Below are 17,749 nucleotides of genomic sequence, written 5' to 3'. Positions count from 1 at the left end.
GCACACCTCCTGTTCCTATCCTTCCAATCCAGCCATTCCGTCCAGTTGAATGGAATTAATGGCGCCATCCCTTTATGAGGACGTTAAAAGTGACGTGAAGTGTAATGATCTCAATCAGGGCTTAGTGTGCTGAGGGACAGACCTAATCACAGAGGAGGTCCTAAGATGATGCAGTCAGTTCGTCTAATGACCCAGGCTCGCATGTCAAAGTCATTACTCTCCCGGTGAAGGAGAGTCATCAGCTGCCTGAGCACCACTCATAATTGGACTAAACTTTGAGCTATGAGGGCATATTACATTACACATGTACTGTATTAATTTGGGTGCCAGAGTTTTACAATGGTAATTATTTGAAGGCGGCCCCAAGATGAGTGAGAGGGAGCGTGAGAGAGAGACTTCATTGTCCGACTGCTGTTTGGGGATGGAGGTTGAAGATGTTTGTATCATCAGTTCAGATGATCTACTGTTAATGTCCTCTTAATGTACATATGAACTTGCTCTACATGACATTGGCCCGAAGTGACAAAGTAGCTTTAGTGGAATGTAGTTGCAGTAGCAGTCCATCTAGTTACAGTTCGAGACTGACGGGAACTTCTACAGGGAGTTTAGGAACTTCTACAGGCGCACCATTGAGAGCACTCTGTGGGGCTGTATCACCGCCTGGAACTGCACCGTCCGGGACTGCAGGGCTTTCCAGAGGGTGCTGGCATCTAGAGCACCTGGTGTCACAGGAAGGCCAAGAAGATCATTGAGTGCCCTAGCCACCCGAGCCACGGCCTGTTCACCCCGCCACAATCTGGAGACAGTACAAGTCTCTGGGACAGAGAAACAGCTTCTATCTCCAGGCCATCAGACTGTTAAATAGTCACTACTAGCTGGCCTCTGCCCAGTGCCCTGCCCTGAACTTTAGTCACTGTTACTACCCGGCTAACACCCAGTACTCAGGACTGCTGCCCTATGTACATAGTCAGTGATAACTGGTCACTTTAATAATGTTTACATACTGTTTTATCTACTTCTTATGTATATACTGTATTCTAGTCAAGGCACGTCCTATATAACTACTACTGTACACACATTTTCCATTCATATACTGTCCATAATGTCTATACACACCGGACTCTAACATTGCTCATTCTAATATTTCTATATTTCTTAATTCCTTTATTTGTATTTTTTGGATTAGCGCGTTTTGTTTTGCACTGCTGGAGCTAGGAACATAAGTGTTTCGCTACACCTGTGATAACATCTGCATAATATGTGTATGCGACCAATAAAATTTGCTTTGATTTGATTCAACATACCGTATACAGGGTTATAGTGTACCTTCTTCAATTTGGAGGTTACTTGAAGTGGATCCTCCCTGGTTTCTGAGCTGCAGTATATTTTCAAACTACTCCTCCTTCCTTTCGCTCTCTCGTTTTCAGTTATTGTCCTGTTTGTAAGAAAATCAAGTTCCAATCTTTCAGATATATCCATCATCTCACCTCTTCTGGCTCATGTTGAAGATAAATCGAGTCTGCGGGGATCTTGGAAATTCTTTGGTCTTTATTTAACAGCGTCTTGAAAAGACATCAAGAAAACGGCATTGATTTTTTTTTTGGTTTCTCCTACATGTTGTACTGAGAGCTAGCAGGGGGTCCTCCCTGTGGCTGGCGTTTCAATAGAGCCACTCAACATGGAGCGGGTCAAAACAGATTGCTCAAGGGGGGGGGGGATAGGAACAAACCCTAAAAGTTTCCTGAAGTTTTCCCCCCTTTTGTGGTTGACGACTGTTCGTCAGTTGTTGTTTTTACTTGGCAATCATCGTGACTCACAAAGACCATGGTCAATTCTGGCCCAGGGGTAGTATACTTTTTGGTAGCATTTCATAGAACACATAGATTTTTCAACAAACATGCACAGATTTACTTACTCCTTAGATTCTCTTGATTAATAGAGTAGCTGTCAATCTCACAGTCTGTCATTCTCATCACACATGCCTGCACGCAAACACACACACTCACACCCAACACTGCCAGTGAGTCTACCAATGTGGTAGAATTCTAGCCCCGGGTCAGAGAAAGAGAGAGAGAGAGTAAGAGAGAGAGAGAGAGTAAGAGAGAGAGAGAGAGAGAGAGAGAGAACAAGTTGGTTGCCAGGGGAGCCGGCAGCATCCTGTATGTTGGGAGCTGTGATTACGAGCAATGTGTGTTTAATTAATTAGCCTGTGTGGAAAGATGGCGTGCTGTTCGTCAAGCTCTCTGTCAATACCCTCATCCCTGGCTCAAACCTCAACCACCGCCCGCCTTCCAGTTGGCCAGGAATTCAAAAACACCCTGGTTCTGTTTAGGCATATCAATATGCATCGGGCATATGTGTCGTTTTTTTGGGTGCAATAGAAAGTTGGCTGAGATGCTTATCAGCAGAGGGGAAGAAGTTGACTTTAATTGGTGTTAAAAAGCCATCGTATTGATTTTAGTACCAACATCTTGCCTGTATTTTGCGACATCTTTATATCTCATCAATTAATTAATAACAATATCCCAAATATAAATCTAAACTATTTTAGTTGTGTAGCTTATTTCAAAATGAAAATATTTATTTAGGTTTATACCGATAATATACAGTACCAGTTTGGACACGCCTACTCATTCCATGGTTTTTCTTTATTTTTAATATTTTCTACATTGTAGAATAATAGTGAATACCTCAAAACTATGAAATAACACATATGGAATCATGTAGCAACCAAAAAAGCGGAAAAATGGAATGAGTAAGTGTGTTCATTGGTGTCCATTGGTTAATAGGCCTTTTCCACTGTATAAACGAGTATCAAAATAAAAGTCATTGCTGAATCCATGTTATTTTCTCTCCCTTATTTAGGATGCTTCCATTGCACATCGGTTCCACATGATGAGGGAGAGACACCCTGAACGCTTTAACAGCAGGTATGTGTTGTTGGGTTTTAACCAACACTTCACCAACACCACATGTTAACTCCTCCCCCCCTGTTGACTGTCAGCACCTGTGAAGCTGCCACTTCTAACTGGTATGTGGTTAGCACTGGTATTTCCTCCCCCCTCTCTCTCTCCTCGTACTTTAGCCCATCTCTTACTGAATTTATTTTGTTTACTACAAATATATGTACGAGTCGAGAGGATTTTGCATTGGTACAAGGGGGACTTTTAGATTGTTTGATTGGTCAATGTATACAGTGGGTTCTGTCAAAGTATGTAGTTCAAACATACTAGGGATGGTTCTGAAGTTTAACATTCATTTAGCAATATGGGCAAAAAAAGTGGCATTCAAAACCTCTGGTAGTGTGACATCTATGAACAGAAATACTCACCAAGTCAGAAAGCTCTAAAAACATGGGCGGAACCCTCATTGCAATAGACTCTTCTTCTTCTTCTTCTTTTTTCAGTAGTCACTTGATACAGTAAATGGACTTGTCTCATATTTAGCATCTGTGATTACCTTAAATAGATGTGTTCACCTTTGGAGATGAACAAATGTGGCATCTATGTTCCCATCAATATTTAACACGACCAATACGTCTTCACTAGCAGTAGGGAGTAATGGCGTGGGTAATTGAATTTGCTTGGGTAGTTTGACATCATGCGTGTGTCGGAGTGATGACACACAGTCTCCTAATAATCCCATTTGTACTCATTTATCATGTTTACTCTGACTTTAGTTCAACATACAGCAAACTATTATCCAAAGGTTCGTTTAGGCTACGTGATCTGCAAGGCTGGCTGCAGTGCAAAGAGATATATGTGAGAGAACTCAAATGTTCAGGACATTGCCGTTTGTGTTTTTACTGAACGTTATGTGTGTTTTAGGCATATTCTAATGCTACTGTTGCCATACATTGAAGGTACAGGTTTAGCCACACTGTATATTGTTTGAATCATTAGGTTAAATCTCCATTCCCAAACTGTTCAGTAACACGATATGGCTGTACATATTAATACACAGGACAAAAAGAATGTATACAAAGACATCAAATATATTGTTTTATACCATTTTAAGCCCATGTGAAAAATGATTGAGATATTTAAAGAAAATTATACCATCTGTTATTTGAATTCAATGAATAATTTACAGGAGGGAATGGGTTTAGGATCTCTCTATTACACACTATCCTTGCCAATTGAATAATGCATGATTATAGTTTTTCAAGGTAGCGTATATTTTGTTGGATTTGTCCAAGGGGCTCATGTCCATTGCAAGTAGAATGCAACTTATCATGGAGCCATTTCCTTCCGAGTGTATGAACAGTGTTCAATAGCGGGTGTAAGGCAGAGAACACTGTCTGTACAGGATAGAACATTTGGGCCTGTGTAAAGCCAACACCAAGACACATGAAAGTGCACAGCAGTCTTAACTCAAAAACACAGCCTGACACACATTCCCACATGTCACAGTTGAACTGCACATCACTGACTCTTCCAAATCAGATATATTCACCATCTCTCAGTTACTGTATTAGAGTCTTTCAGCAGCCATCAGGCCTGGCACCGGAGGCTACTAAGTTACAATGAGTGGAAGAAGCATTCCCCACTCCCTACCGCTTCCCCGCAGGGCCCCTGTGGACCTGGACAGAGGCCGCCCTCGGACCTCATTTGAGGATGAAATCGTTTGTCTGACCAGGATGTCATCTATAATTAATGGCCACTTGTGAGTGTAATTTAGAGAGATCTCACCTGTGGCCCTGTCCCCAGCCCAGCGTGAATGTACACACAGTCACACACATGCGCATACGCAGGCAAGTGAGCGCATACATACAGTGCCATGCGAAAGTATTCGGCTCCCTTGAACTTTGCGACCTTTTGCCACATTTCAGGCTTCAAACATAAAGATATAAAACTTTATTTTTTTGTGAAGAATCAACAACAAGTGGGACACAATCACGAAGTGGAACGACATTTATTGGATATTTCAAACTTATTTTACAAATCAAAAACTGAAAAATTGGGCGTGCAAAATTATTTAGCCCCTTTACTTTCAGTGCAGCAAACTCTCTCCAGAAGTTCAGTGAGGATCTCTGAATGATCCAATGTTGACCTAAATGACTAATGATGATAAATACAATCCACCTGTGTGTAATCAAGTCTCCGTATAAATGCACCTGCACTGTGATAGTCTCAGAGGTCCGCTAAAAGCGCAGAGAGCATCATGAAGAACAAGGAACACACCAGGCAGGTCCGAGATACTGTTGTGAAGAATTTTAAAGCCGGATTTGGATACAAAAAGATTTCCCAAGCTTTAAACATCCCAAGGAGCACTGTGCAAGCGATAATATTGAAATGGAAGGAGTATCAGACCACTGCAAATCTACCAAGACCTGGCCGTCCCTCTAAACTTTACAAGGAGAAGACTGATCAGAGATGCAGCCAAGAGGCCCATGATCACTCTGGATGAACTGCAGAAATCTACAGCTGAGGTGGGACACTCTGTCAATACGACAACAATCAGTCGTATATTGCACAAATCTGGCCTTTATGGAAGAGTGGCAAGAAGAAAGCCATTTCTTAAAGATATCAATAAAAAGTGTCATTTAAAGTTTGCCACAAGCCACCTGGGAGACACACCAAACATGTGGAAGAAGGTGCTCTGGTCAGATGAAACCAAAATGGAACTTTTTGGCAACAATGCAAAACGTTATGTTTGGCGTAAAAGCAACACAGCTCATCATCCTGAACACACCATTCCCACTGTCAAACATGGTGGTGGCAGCATCATGGTTTGGGCCTGCTTTTCTTCAGCAGGGACAGGAAAGATGGTTAAAATTGATGGGATGATGGATGGAGCCAAATACAGGACCATTCTGGAAGAAAACCTGATGGAGTCTGCAAAAGACCTGAGACTGGGACGGAGATTTGTCTTCCAACAAGACAATGATCCAAAACATAAAGCAAAATCTACAATGGAATGGTTCAAAAATAAACATATCCAGGTGTTAGAATGGCCAAGTCAAAGTCCAGACCTGAATCCAATCGAGAATCTGTGGAAAGAACTGAAAACTGCTGTTCACAAATGCTCTCCATCCAACCTCACTGAGCTTGAGCTGTTTTGCAAGGAGGAATGGGAAAAAAATTCAGTCTCTCGATGTGCAAAACTGATAGAGACATACCCCAAGCGACTTACAGCTGTAATCGCAGCAAAAGGTGGCGCTACAAAGTATTAACTTAAGGGGGCTGAATAATTTTGCAAGCCCAATTTTTCAGTTTTTGATTTGTTAAAAAAGTTTGAAATATCCAATAAATGTCGTTCCACTTCATGATTGTGTCCCATTTGTTGTTGATTCTTCACAAAAAAAATACAGTTTTACATCTTTATGTTTGAAGCCTGAAATGTGGCAAAAGGTCGCAAAGTTCTAGGGGGCCGAATACTTTCGCAAGGCACTGTATACTGTACACACAAAGATAAACAAACGCACACACTCACTAATGCATGGACATACACACACACACAACCGTATCCTATATAAACATAGTTTCACACTTGTCTGGACCTCAGAAGTGAGCCACCAGTCTTCTTCAGTAAATTCCATAAACTCTAATTCAAACTGGTTGGTATGTAATATTTCATATGATACTTCTATACAGGCTTAGAAAGAAAAGGTGTAGAACCCTTTTGGGTTCCAGGTATCACCTTTTGGGGTTCCATGTCGAACCGTTTCCACAGAGGGTGATGCCACAGTTGAACTGCACATAAAGGACTCTTCCAAATCAGATATATTCACCATCTCTCAGTTACTGCATTAGAGTCTTTCAGCAGCCATCAGGCCTGGCACCGGAGGCTACTAAGTTACAATGAGTGGAAGAAGCATTCCCCACTCCCTTCCTCCCCCCCTTCCTCCCCCCCATCGAAATCACAACCGACTCTGCACTCCTTTCCTCATTTATTTCTCTGTCTTTCTCTCTTTCCTCAGAGCGTGTCAATTACATTTGTCGTCGGGTTGACCTTAAAGAAGACATACATATTTGATCAGGTTTAATTAGCAACAAAATAATGGCATATTGTTTTTTAAATTATGGAATGAGGGGATTTGGTTGATGAATGTAATGAATGCTGGGGCCGGGCCGGGGGTGACTCCCTCTCTGTTTTTGCACCTCTGGGCGATTATGAGGGAGAATGTGTGAAGATTTGACACGTCGGCAGATAGATTCATTTACTGACTGCAGCCTGACCAAGAGGTGATAATGAGGTCGAGGATTAAAAGTAAGACAATCAGTCGACCCGTGACGACGCCACACACTACCTCCCTCTGCCTAGTTCAAACATACTGCTCCTTTTTCTCTCTCTTGTTACTGATCTCCCATGTAATTACACACTAATCTCTGCCTCAGCAAGAGAGAGAGAGAAAGTAAGGGAGAGGGGGGAGAAAGAGAGAGAGATGGAGAGAAAGAAACACGATTATAGCGAGATAGACTTTGTCGTCGTCGTCTTTGCCTTTGTACCCTCAAAAGCAGTTACACTTTCAGCCAATTTCAATAATCTGTTAGCAACAGTTCAATGGCCACCGACACGGGTCTGTGTTCTAAGCCTGAGGTATTGTATATGATGTATGGCAGTCTATTACTATTACTACTACTGTCTTAAGCACTGGTTCTATTACCACTCTCCCTTATGTAGCCTGTGGCTGTTCTGTTGAACCATTCCAGCGTTAACCTTTCCTGGAGGCACAGGGAAGCCCAGGCATGGAGCGCTCTTTAGCATAATGAGTGTGTTCATCAAAGCCTGCTGTGTGTGCAGGGCCCACTGGATCCACTCGCACACTGCCACACACACTCCCAAACCGCTTCCCCGCAGGGCCCCTGTGGACCCGGGCAGAGGCCGCCGCCCGGACCTCATTTGAGGATGAAATCGTTTGTCTGACCAGGATGTCATCTATAATTAATGGCCACTTGTGAGTGTAATTTAGAGAGATCTCACCTGTGGCCCTGTCCCCAGCCCAGCGTGAATGTACACACAGTCACACACATGCGCATACGCAGGCAAGTGAGGGCATACATATACTGTACACACAAAGATAAACAAACGCACACACTCACTAATGCATGGACATACACACACACACAGCCGTATCCTATATAAACATAGTTTCACACTTGTCTGGACCTCAGAAGTGGGCCACCAGTCTTCTTCAGTAAATTCCATTAACTCTAATTCAAACTGGTTGGTATGTAATATTTCATATGATACTTCTATACAGGCTTAGAAAGAAAAGGTGTAGAACCCTTTTGGGTTCCAGATATCACCTTTTGGGGTTCCATTTCGAACCGTTTCCATAGAGGGTGATACACGGAACCAAAATGGATTCTGCCTAGAACCATAAAGGGTTCTTCTTCTAGGGACATCCATCGAACCCTTTTGTTCTAAGATTGTAGATGAAAGCCCTATAGTCTCCATGCCCTCTGATTTCTCACATTGTAGCAACAGCTCTTACTGTCCAAGACCCCAACCACATATTGACTCCCCATCACTCCTCCAAAAGTCTCCTAGTCCCTGTTGTGTCCCCCATCCTCAGTCGAGCCCCCATAGCCCCTGCAGAGCCACCAGCTGGCTACACGGTTTCCTTCTCACACCTTCCCACCAGCAGTATGTTCACGTCTAGGGTGAGAGATAACAGACAGAAAATAATGTACATTAAATAAATAGATCGTTTTTAGATTTTATGTGTCTGATTATTGTAGTCCCTATATTATAACAATTGATAGGACCATATCCCTTACAAGCCATTCTGTTACTTCAGTATATTTATTGTGATGAATCTAGGATTATTTGTATTTTGATATTGGACAAAAAAAACAAGACCCCTCTTTATAAACTCAGCAAAAAAAGTCACATCCCTTTTTCAGGACTGTCTTTCAAAGATAATTTCGTAAAAATCCAAATAACTTCATAGATCTTCATTGTAAAGGGTTTAAACACTGTTTCCCATGCTTGTTCAATGATCCATAAACAATTAATGAACATGCACCTGTGGAACGGTCGTTAAGACACTAACAGCTTACAGACGGTAGGCAATTAAGGTCACAGTTATGAAAACTTAGGACACTAAAAGAGGCCTTTCTACTGACTCTGAAAAACACCAAAGAAAGATGCCCAGGATCCTTGCTCATCTGCGTGAACGTGCCTTAGGCATGCTGCAAGGAGGCATGAGGACTGCAGATGTGGCCAGGGCGATAAATTGCAATGTCTGTATTATTAGATGCCTAAGACAGCTGATCGTCCTTGCAGTGGCAGACCACATGTAACAACCCTCATCAATGTGCAGACTGTCCTCAATAGGCTGAGAGAGGCTGGACTGAGGGCTTGTAGACCTGTTGTAAGGCAGGTCCTCACCAGACATCACCGGCAACAACGTCGCCTATGGGCACAAACCCACCGTCGCTGGACCACTGACGAGTCGCTCTTCACTGACGAGTCGCGGTTTTGTCTCACCAGAGGTGATGGTCGGATTTGCGTTTATCGACGAAGGAATGAGCGTTACACCGAGGCCTGTACTCTGGAGCGGGATCGATTTGGAGGTGGAGGGTCCGTCATGGTCTGGGGCGGTGTGTCACAGCATCATCGGACTGAGCTTGTTGTCATTGCAGGCAATCTCAATGCTGTGCGTTACAGGGAAGACATCCTCCTCCCTCATGTGGTACCCTTCTTGCAGACTCATCCTGACATGACCCTCCAGCATGACAATGCCATCAGCCATACTGCTCGTTCTGTGCGTGATTTCCTGCAAGACAGGAATGTCAGTGTTCTGCCATGGCCAGCAAAGAGCCTGGATCTCAATCCCATTGAGCACGTCTGGGACCTGTTGGATCGAAGGGTGAGTGCTAGGGCCATTCTCCCCAGAAATGTCCTGGAGCTTGCAGGTGCCTTGATGGAAGAGTGGGGTAACATCTCACAGCAAGTCACTGGCAAATCTGGTGCAGTCCATGAGGAGAAGATGCACTGCAGTACTTAATGCAGCTGGTGGCCACACCAGATACTGACTGTTGCTTTTAATTTTGATCCCCCCTTTTTTCAGGGACACATTATTCAATTTCTGTTAGTCACATTTGTCTCAGTTGTTGAATGTTGTTATGTTCATACAAATATTTACATATGTTAAGTTTGCTGAAAATAAACGCAGTTGACAGTGAGAGGACTTTTCTTTTTTTTGCTGAGTTTAGTATGAGCTGAGCTTTGCAACAGAAAAGTTCCAATGACAAGGACAATTTTTTATAAACTCAGATAAAATGAGCAAACCGGGAACATTTCCAGAACATTAGCTAAGATTCCCATTAAGTTCTAGTTAGGGTTTTATTAACATTATGATGATAACATCCCAAAAACATGAAAATAATGTTTTTGATAACAACATTTAATTAAATGGATGAAATGAAATGCTCTGTGTCTATATCACTTTGTAGTTGGCCAACAATACAATCTTCAAATGCAAATTGCCATTAAATCTATAGGGAAACATAATTGGGATGTATTCCAATCTGCTTTCTTATGCTTCAAGGAACTAGAAATATGTATGCTGAGAATGTTGTGATAATATTAGGTAAAACTTTAATATAACATTTTCTAAATGTTCTTGACATTTTCTGAGGGCTTCCAAGACAATGTTAGTCTGGAGGCGAAATAAACTCACAGCTGTTTAGGCGAGGTGCTGGCTAGCGGAGTAGAACGCTTGAAAAAGATAAGGCGAGCCGCACACTCTAGGAGTTCAGATGCAAAAATGTAATAACCAATGTTTCGAAAGACAAGCTGTCTTCATCAGGGTACCTCCAAGACCAGGTAAAATATATATTGTGTGAACATCCATGGAATAGTATGCCAAACCTAAAACAAATAAAAGTAATAAAAACAGACTAATTTGCAAATTGTGGAACATTGTGGTTATGTTCTATGCAGCCTTTTAAGTACAATATGTGAGAATCACAAGAATATTCTTGCAACATCCCAGACAACTCCCATAACTTAATACAATGTTCTGGAAACCTTTAAAATAAATGGACCAGGTGTTTTGTCAACATTCTTAAAACATTAAGGGAATGTCGTGTCCAACCTAACTTAAACATTGTATAAACGTCATCACAACTGATCATATCTTGTACCCACACTGTTCCCATAACCTAATTAAATGTTCTGGGAACCTTTAAAGAACTCGCACGCTGTTCTGTCAACATTCTTGCAACACCAAAGGAACGTTTTGTGCACCCTGAGACAAACATTATTTGAATGTCAGCACAACTGGACAGTTTTAGTGTTTTGGGAACCTTGTGATATCCCCACAATGTTCCGACAATTTAATGAAACATTCTGGGAACCTTTAAAGAACAGGCTAAATGCGTTCTGGGAACGATCTTGCAACATCAGGCGAATGTTTCATACAAACATTGTATAATCATCAAGACTGAACCGTTTTTGTGTTGTGAGAACAATTTTAGTTTGCTGGGATGATACTGATATTATAAATACACCCAGGGATACTTTTCTTGTTGTTCAAACCCATTCATTGTACTGTTTTATTTGGAATATCTCTTTAAGAAAGGGGAGACGACACAACACAGGCCATTTTTCAAGCTGCCAGTCAGAGTTGTAGCACTCGGGGCGGTGTCATGTTAAACAAAACAGTGCATTGATGCAATGCACAAAGACTTGGTTATGTCAATGTGATATTTATCACCTCTGATCAAAAATAAATTAGTGTGAAAATAAGGTCATAGATCACGGGGGCTTAGATTAAGTGTCAGAGGGAAAAATCAATGGCGCTGTGCCTCGTGCTAACAGTGGACAGTAGAAAGAGCATTAAAGAGTATTACAAGGTGCTGTGGCCTGGGGATAGCCTAGCCATGCTACACTGAAGCCTGTTTGCCTTTGACACTTTTTAATACAGTGACGAGACAGGGGTTTATAAAGTAGATGAGTTGACTGATGAGGAGAGAACAGGGGCATAATACTGTGTTAAGTCTGCGCAGGGAGCCGCTTGCTTCAGTGGTTGGTGAAACCTGAGACAGTGTTGTCTTTTGACATTGCAGTTGTAGCTACAAATTGTCTCTCGTGCACTCAGTGGTGGAACAAGTACCTTTCTTTGTTTATCTGATCTTCAAAATGAACTTACATTTGCGATATATTATAAGTTATGATATTATGGACACACTCTGGTTAATGAAACCCCTTTATATTCACTTTTATTGCAAAGTCAAACCTCTTGACCCACATTAAAAGTATCAGCCTGTTCAGACAATCATTTTCAGTTGATTCTCCATTGATCCTCAATGGCCATCTCATTGGAGCTTCTCCCTGTTCCAGCTGTGTTTCAGATCATGGTGCTGAGCGCCAGTCTATCAGCACATAAAGGATGGGAATCCGATGGGGCCAATGGGATGCTCCTAATTATCTAATGAGCAGGGAGATAAGGCCGTGATTTGTTGCCATGGCTCTCTTGTTAGGTTAAGTGGAGGGAATCGACAGGACAGTCAGATGTCGACTCTATCAATTCCATTTATTCCCATGTTTAACTACTACACAAAGTTGTAGACGCCAAAGTGCTGCGTTTTGGTTTTGGTTATATTGTACTGTAAAGAAGTCAATGTGTAGTAGTATATGTTGATTTTGACTTTATCTACTCCCTTGTTTAGCTACATTCAGTAGACTTGGGGACGACAAAGTGCTGCTTTTTGGTTTTGGTTACAGTAAAATATAACCTTGATATAGTACTATAATTGTGAATTTGCTGTAACAACTACTGTATGTTTTTACAAGTGTTTTAGAAATCCTAAGTGGAGGGAACAAACAGGACATTCAGATGTCAGCTATCTATTCCCATTTTTAACTACTACAAAGTCGACTTGAGACTCTCTAGAAAGTGCCATGTCTGGTTTTGGTTATATTGTACTGTATGTGCTGTGTGTACTGTATGTGCTGTGTGTACTGTATGTGCTGTGTTTTAGACATACTGTATTAAGCTTATTAAGCCTATTACTGTGATGATATGGGGTGCACTGTACAAAAAGGTAGTGCACGTCAGAGGAGATAAATAGCCTCTTGAGTTTGCCTCATGTAAACAGAGAGAAACTTTCCGCCTGGCAACCAAATAATACAGCTGCTTGGAGACCTGGGTAGTTCCCCTGTGTCTTAGAGGACGCAGTGCTTCAGATGTGCGAGGGCCTCTTGAAAATAACAAAAACAAACCCCCCCAAAAAATATTCGTCCAACAGCTCACTGCAGGTGTAAAGACTGCACATTGTTTAGTTTCAGTCACACCCCAAGTTGCTTTGTTTTTGAATAGACTCGTGAATAGGCCACCGCATTTGTTTGCTTGCAAATTATGCTCACGTCTGTATTTGTGTTTTGTCTACAACAGGAGTGTGTTTTCGTTCTCGGCTGTCACAGACAGGTTTCTCAAGAGAAGGAACCAGACCTGTGTTCAAATAGTATTTGAAATAGCCTACATTGCGCATTTGCTTTAGCCTAGGTCGGGAGGGTGAGGGGGGGAGTTGTGCACTTTTGGGACTTTTCTATTAGTACATTTCAACAGGCAAGTTCAATCAAGCACAATTTGAGTAATTTAAATGATTTCAAATCATATTTGAACCTAGGTCTGCTAAGCACACAGATTTATGGTGAGGTTTGCACATGGAGCCCAGGGCAGCTGTTGGAAGTCATGTTAGAGAGATGCTAGATGTGTTATTGTGTAGTAGGCCCTCTCAGCATGCCCCATGTCTCCCTCCACTGTCTCTCTCTCTCTCTCTTTCGCTCTCTCTTTTGCTCTCCCTTTCTCTCCTTACTCCTCTCTTCCCGCACCTATTGACCATCTTGCACATTATAAATCAACATCGAGCCGGGCTATCCTGCAAGTGGCTAATGAAAGCTAATTTATAAAGCGGCTAAATGGTCCTGACAAAACTCCTAATGAGGAAATCAATATTTTAGTGATTGTTACTTTGCTTACACTAATACATCCCGCTAGTAAGGCTTTGATTCCTAGCGAAAAGAAGGCCATTTTTTATTGCATTCAGTTCTGCATGTCAGCACTGTTGTAAGGTTGTTTTTCTCTATCTCCATGATGATAAATCATCTGTTGCGGTCTCTGGCTAAATTAACCAATGGCTGTGAGGTGTGCTTTCAAAGAAATCTCGAAAGAAAGTCAAGCATTTCGCTATAAAGAGACATTGGTGCTCATAAACTTTCTCGATATGGATGTGATGTGATGCTATGAATGTTAGAGCAGCATTCAGTCCACAATCAAATTAAATCAGATGTTATTGGTCACATACACATGGATAGCAGATGTTATTGCGAGTGTAGCAATGCTTGTGCTTCTAGTTCCGACAGTGAAGCAATATCTAACAAGTAATATCTAACAATTCCACAACAACTACCTAATGGAATAAGGAATGGAATGGAATGAGAATATATACAGTTGAAGTCGGAAGTTTACATACACCTTAGCCAAATACATTTAAATTCAGTTTTTCACAATTCCTATTTAATCCTAGTAAAAATCCTCTGTCTTAGGTCTGTTAGGATCACCACTTTATTTTAAGAATGTGAAATGTCAGAATAATAGAGAAAATGGTTTATTTCGGCTTTTATTTCTTTCATCACATTCCCAGTGGGTCAGACATTTACATACACTCAATTAGTATTTGGTAGCATTGCTTTAAATTGTTTAACTTGGGTCAAACATTTCGGGTAGCCTTCCACAAGCTTCCCACAATAAGTTGGGTGAATTTTGGCACATTCCTCGTGACAGAGCTGGTGTAACTGAGTCAGGTTTGTAGGCCACCTTGCTCGCGCACGTTTTTTCAGTTCTGCCCACAAATGTTCTATAGGATTGATGTCAGGGCTTTGTGACGGCCACTCCAATACCTTGCCTTTGTTGTACTTAAGCCATTTTGACACAACTTTGGAAGTATGCTTGGGGTCATTGTCCATTTGGAATACCCATTTGTGACCAAGCTTTCACTTCCTGACTGATGTCTTCAATATATCCAATTTTCCTACCTCATGATGCCACCTATTTTGTGAAGTGCACCAGTCCCTCCTGCAGCAAAGCACCCCCGCAACATGATGTAGCCACCCCCGTGCTTCACGGTTGGGATGGTGTTCTTCGGCTTGCAAGCCTACCCCTTTTTCCTCCAAACAGAACAATGGTTATTATGGCCAAACAGTTCTATTTTTGTTTCATCTGACCAGAGGCCATTCCTCCAAAAAGTACAATCTTTGTCCCCATGTGCATTTGCAAACCGTAGTCTGGCTTTTTTATGGCGGTTTTGGAGCAGTGGCTTCTTCCTTGCTGAGCGGCCTTTCAGATTATGTTGATATAGGAATTATTTTACTGTGGATATAGATACTTTTGTATTCGTTGAAAAATGAGTTTTAATGACTCCTACCTAAGTGTATGTAAACTGACTTCAACTGTAAATATATGGATGAGCAATGACAGAGCGACATGGGCTAAGATTTTTTTAATTTTATTTTTAATTTTTTTTATTTCACCTTTATTTAACCAGGTAGGCTAGTTGAGAACAGGTTCTCATTTGCAACTGCGACCTGGCCAAGATAAAGCATAGCAGAGTGAACAGACAACACAGAGTTACACATGGAGTAAACAATTAACAAGTCAATAACACAGTAGAGAAAAAAAAGGGGAGTCTATATACAATGTGTGCAAAAGGCATGAGGAGGTAGGCGAATAATTACAATATTGCAGATTAACACTGGAGTGATAAATGATCAGATGATCATGTACAGGTAGAGATATGTGTGCAAAAGAGCAGAAAAGTAAATAAATAAAAACTGTGGGGATGAGGTAGGTGAAAATGGGTGGGCTGTTTACCAATAGATTATGTACAGCTGCAGCGATCGGTTAGCTGCTCAGATAGCTGATGTTTGAAGTTGGTGAGGGAGATAAAAGTCTCCAACTTCAGCGATTTTTGCAATTCGTTCCAATAGATAGTATAGAATACAGTATATACATTTGAGATGAGTAATGCAAGATATGTAAACATTATCAAAGTGGCATTATTAAAGTGACTAGTGTTCCATTTATTGAAGTGGCCAATGATTTCAAGTCTGTATGTAGGCAGCAGCCTCTCTGTGCTAGTGATGGCTGTTTAACAGTCTGATGGCCTTGAGATAGAAGCTGTTTTTCAGTCTCTCGGTCCCAGCTTTGACGCACCTGTACTGACCTTGCCTTCTGGATGGTAGCGGTGTGAACAGGCCGTGGCTCGGGTGGTTGTTGTCCTTGATGATCTTTTTGGCTTTCCTGTGACATCGGGTGCTGTAGGGATTGTCAGGGTTACGAACCCGGGTCTCCGGAGTGAGAAACAGTCACTTAACCAACTGAGCCACGAATAGTCGGCAGAACCCAGAAGATGAGGCAGACACAGCAGTACTTGAGACGGTGTATTTAATGTAGTAAAAAGTGAAGTCCTTCAGGAACACATGTAACTCCACAACCTCAAAAGGAATTCCACAAGAACAAAAGGTAATCCTCCAAGACAAAAAAGGTAAATCCACAAGGTGGTAGGTATAGCACAAAAAGCCTCAAAAGATACTCAAAAAATAAATAAACAAGAACAAAAAAACAGAATTCCACAAGAGCATCCACCGGGATCAACAAGAGTTAACAGAATACTAGGGCTGGGTGCTAACATACAAACACAGAGCAAAGGACTGAGGAAAACAAAGGGTTTAAATACAATCAGGGGAAACGAGGCACAGGTGCAAATAGTAATGGGGATCAAGGGAAAACAAAAGGTCAAAAGGCACAATGGGGGCATCTAGTGACCAAAAACCGGAACAACCCTGGCCAAATCCTGACAGAATCCCCCCCCCTAGGAACGGCTCCTGACGTTCCTACCAGCTCTCTCAGGGTGGAGAGCCCTGAACTGACGAATGAGGTCAGGGTCCAGTATATCTTTGGCAGGAACCCAGGAGCGCTCCTCGGGACCGTAGCCTTCCCAGTCCACCAGATACTGCCAGGACCGCTGCACCCGGCGGGAATCCAGTATCCGATGGACGGTATAAGCCGGCTGGCCTCCAATGACACGAGGCGGAGGGGGAGGTCTGTCTGCCGGGACAAGGGGAGAAAAAACAACAGGTTTTAATAAGGAAATGTGAAATGTGGGATTAATCTTAAGGGATCTGGGTAAGTGTAGGCGATAAGAAACTGGGTTAACTCTCCTGCCAACCTTAAAGGGACCGATGTATTTTTGGGACAGCTTGCGAGACTCCACCCGTAGTGGTAAGTCTCTTGTGGAGAGCCAGACTCTCTGGCCGGGGCGCAGGGTAGGCCCGGGACGGCGACGTCTGTTGGCTTGTTGTTGGTACCTCTGTGAGGAACGCATAAGATTAAGACGGGTCTTCCTCCACATAAGCCGACAGCGTCTGACGAACTTCAAGGCTGAAGGCACTCTGACTTCTGCCTCCTGGTCCGCGAACAATGGAGGGGCATAGCCAAACTGACACTCGTGCGGGGACATACCAGTGGAGGAGGAGCGCAAGGTGTTGTGCGCGTATTCGGCCCAAACAATGAAGGACGACCATGTGGACGGGTTGTTACGAGTCATACATCGGAGGGTGGCTTCCAGCTCTTGATTCATCCTCTCTGTTTGGCCGTTGGACTCCGGATGGTACCCTGAAGATAGACTGGCAGAAGTACCCATGAGTTGGCAGAAGGCCTTCCAAAACCTTGAGGCGAACTGGGGACCTCTGTCAGAAACCATATCTTGAGGAATGCCGAAGACTCGGAACA

General features: G+C 42.4%; 1 protein-coding gene across 1 annotated transcript in view; it reads left to right on the top strand.

Moving 5' to 3' along the window:
• LOC115104856 (diacylglycerol kinase beta-like) overlaps nt 1-17,749 on the top strand; it is a 69,971-nt gene that overhangs the window by 29,938 nt on the left and 22,284 nt on the right. The window contains exon 20 of the mRNA XM_029626196.2: nt 2,866-2,930. Coding sequence (XP_029482056.2) covers nt 2,866-2,930 — 65 coding nt within the window. The remainder of the gene's footprint in view (nt 1-2,865; nt 2,931-17,749) is intronic.

Source organism: Oncorhynchus nerka, linkage group LG3 (genome assembly GCF_034236695.1).
Source record: "Oncorhynchus nerka isolate Pitt River linkage group LG3, Oner_Uvic_2.0, whole genome shotgun sequence".
NCBI lineage: Eukaryota > Metazoa > Chordata > Actinopteri > Salmoniformes > Salmonidae > Oncorhynchus > Oncorhynchus nerka.
The sequence above is the reverse complement of the archived record's forward strand: the minus strand, read 5'-3'. Positions and strand labels throughout refer to the sequence as shown.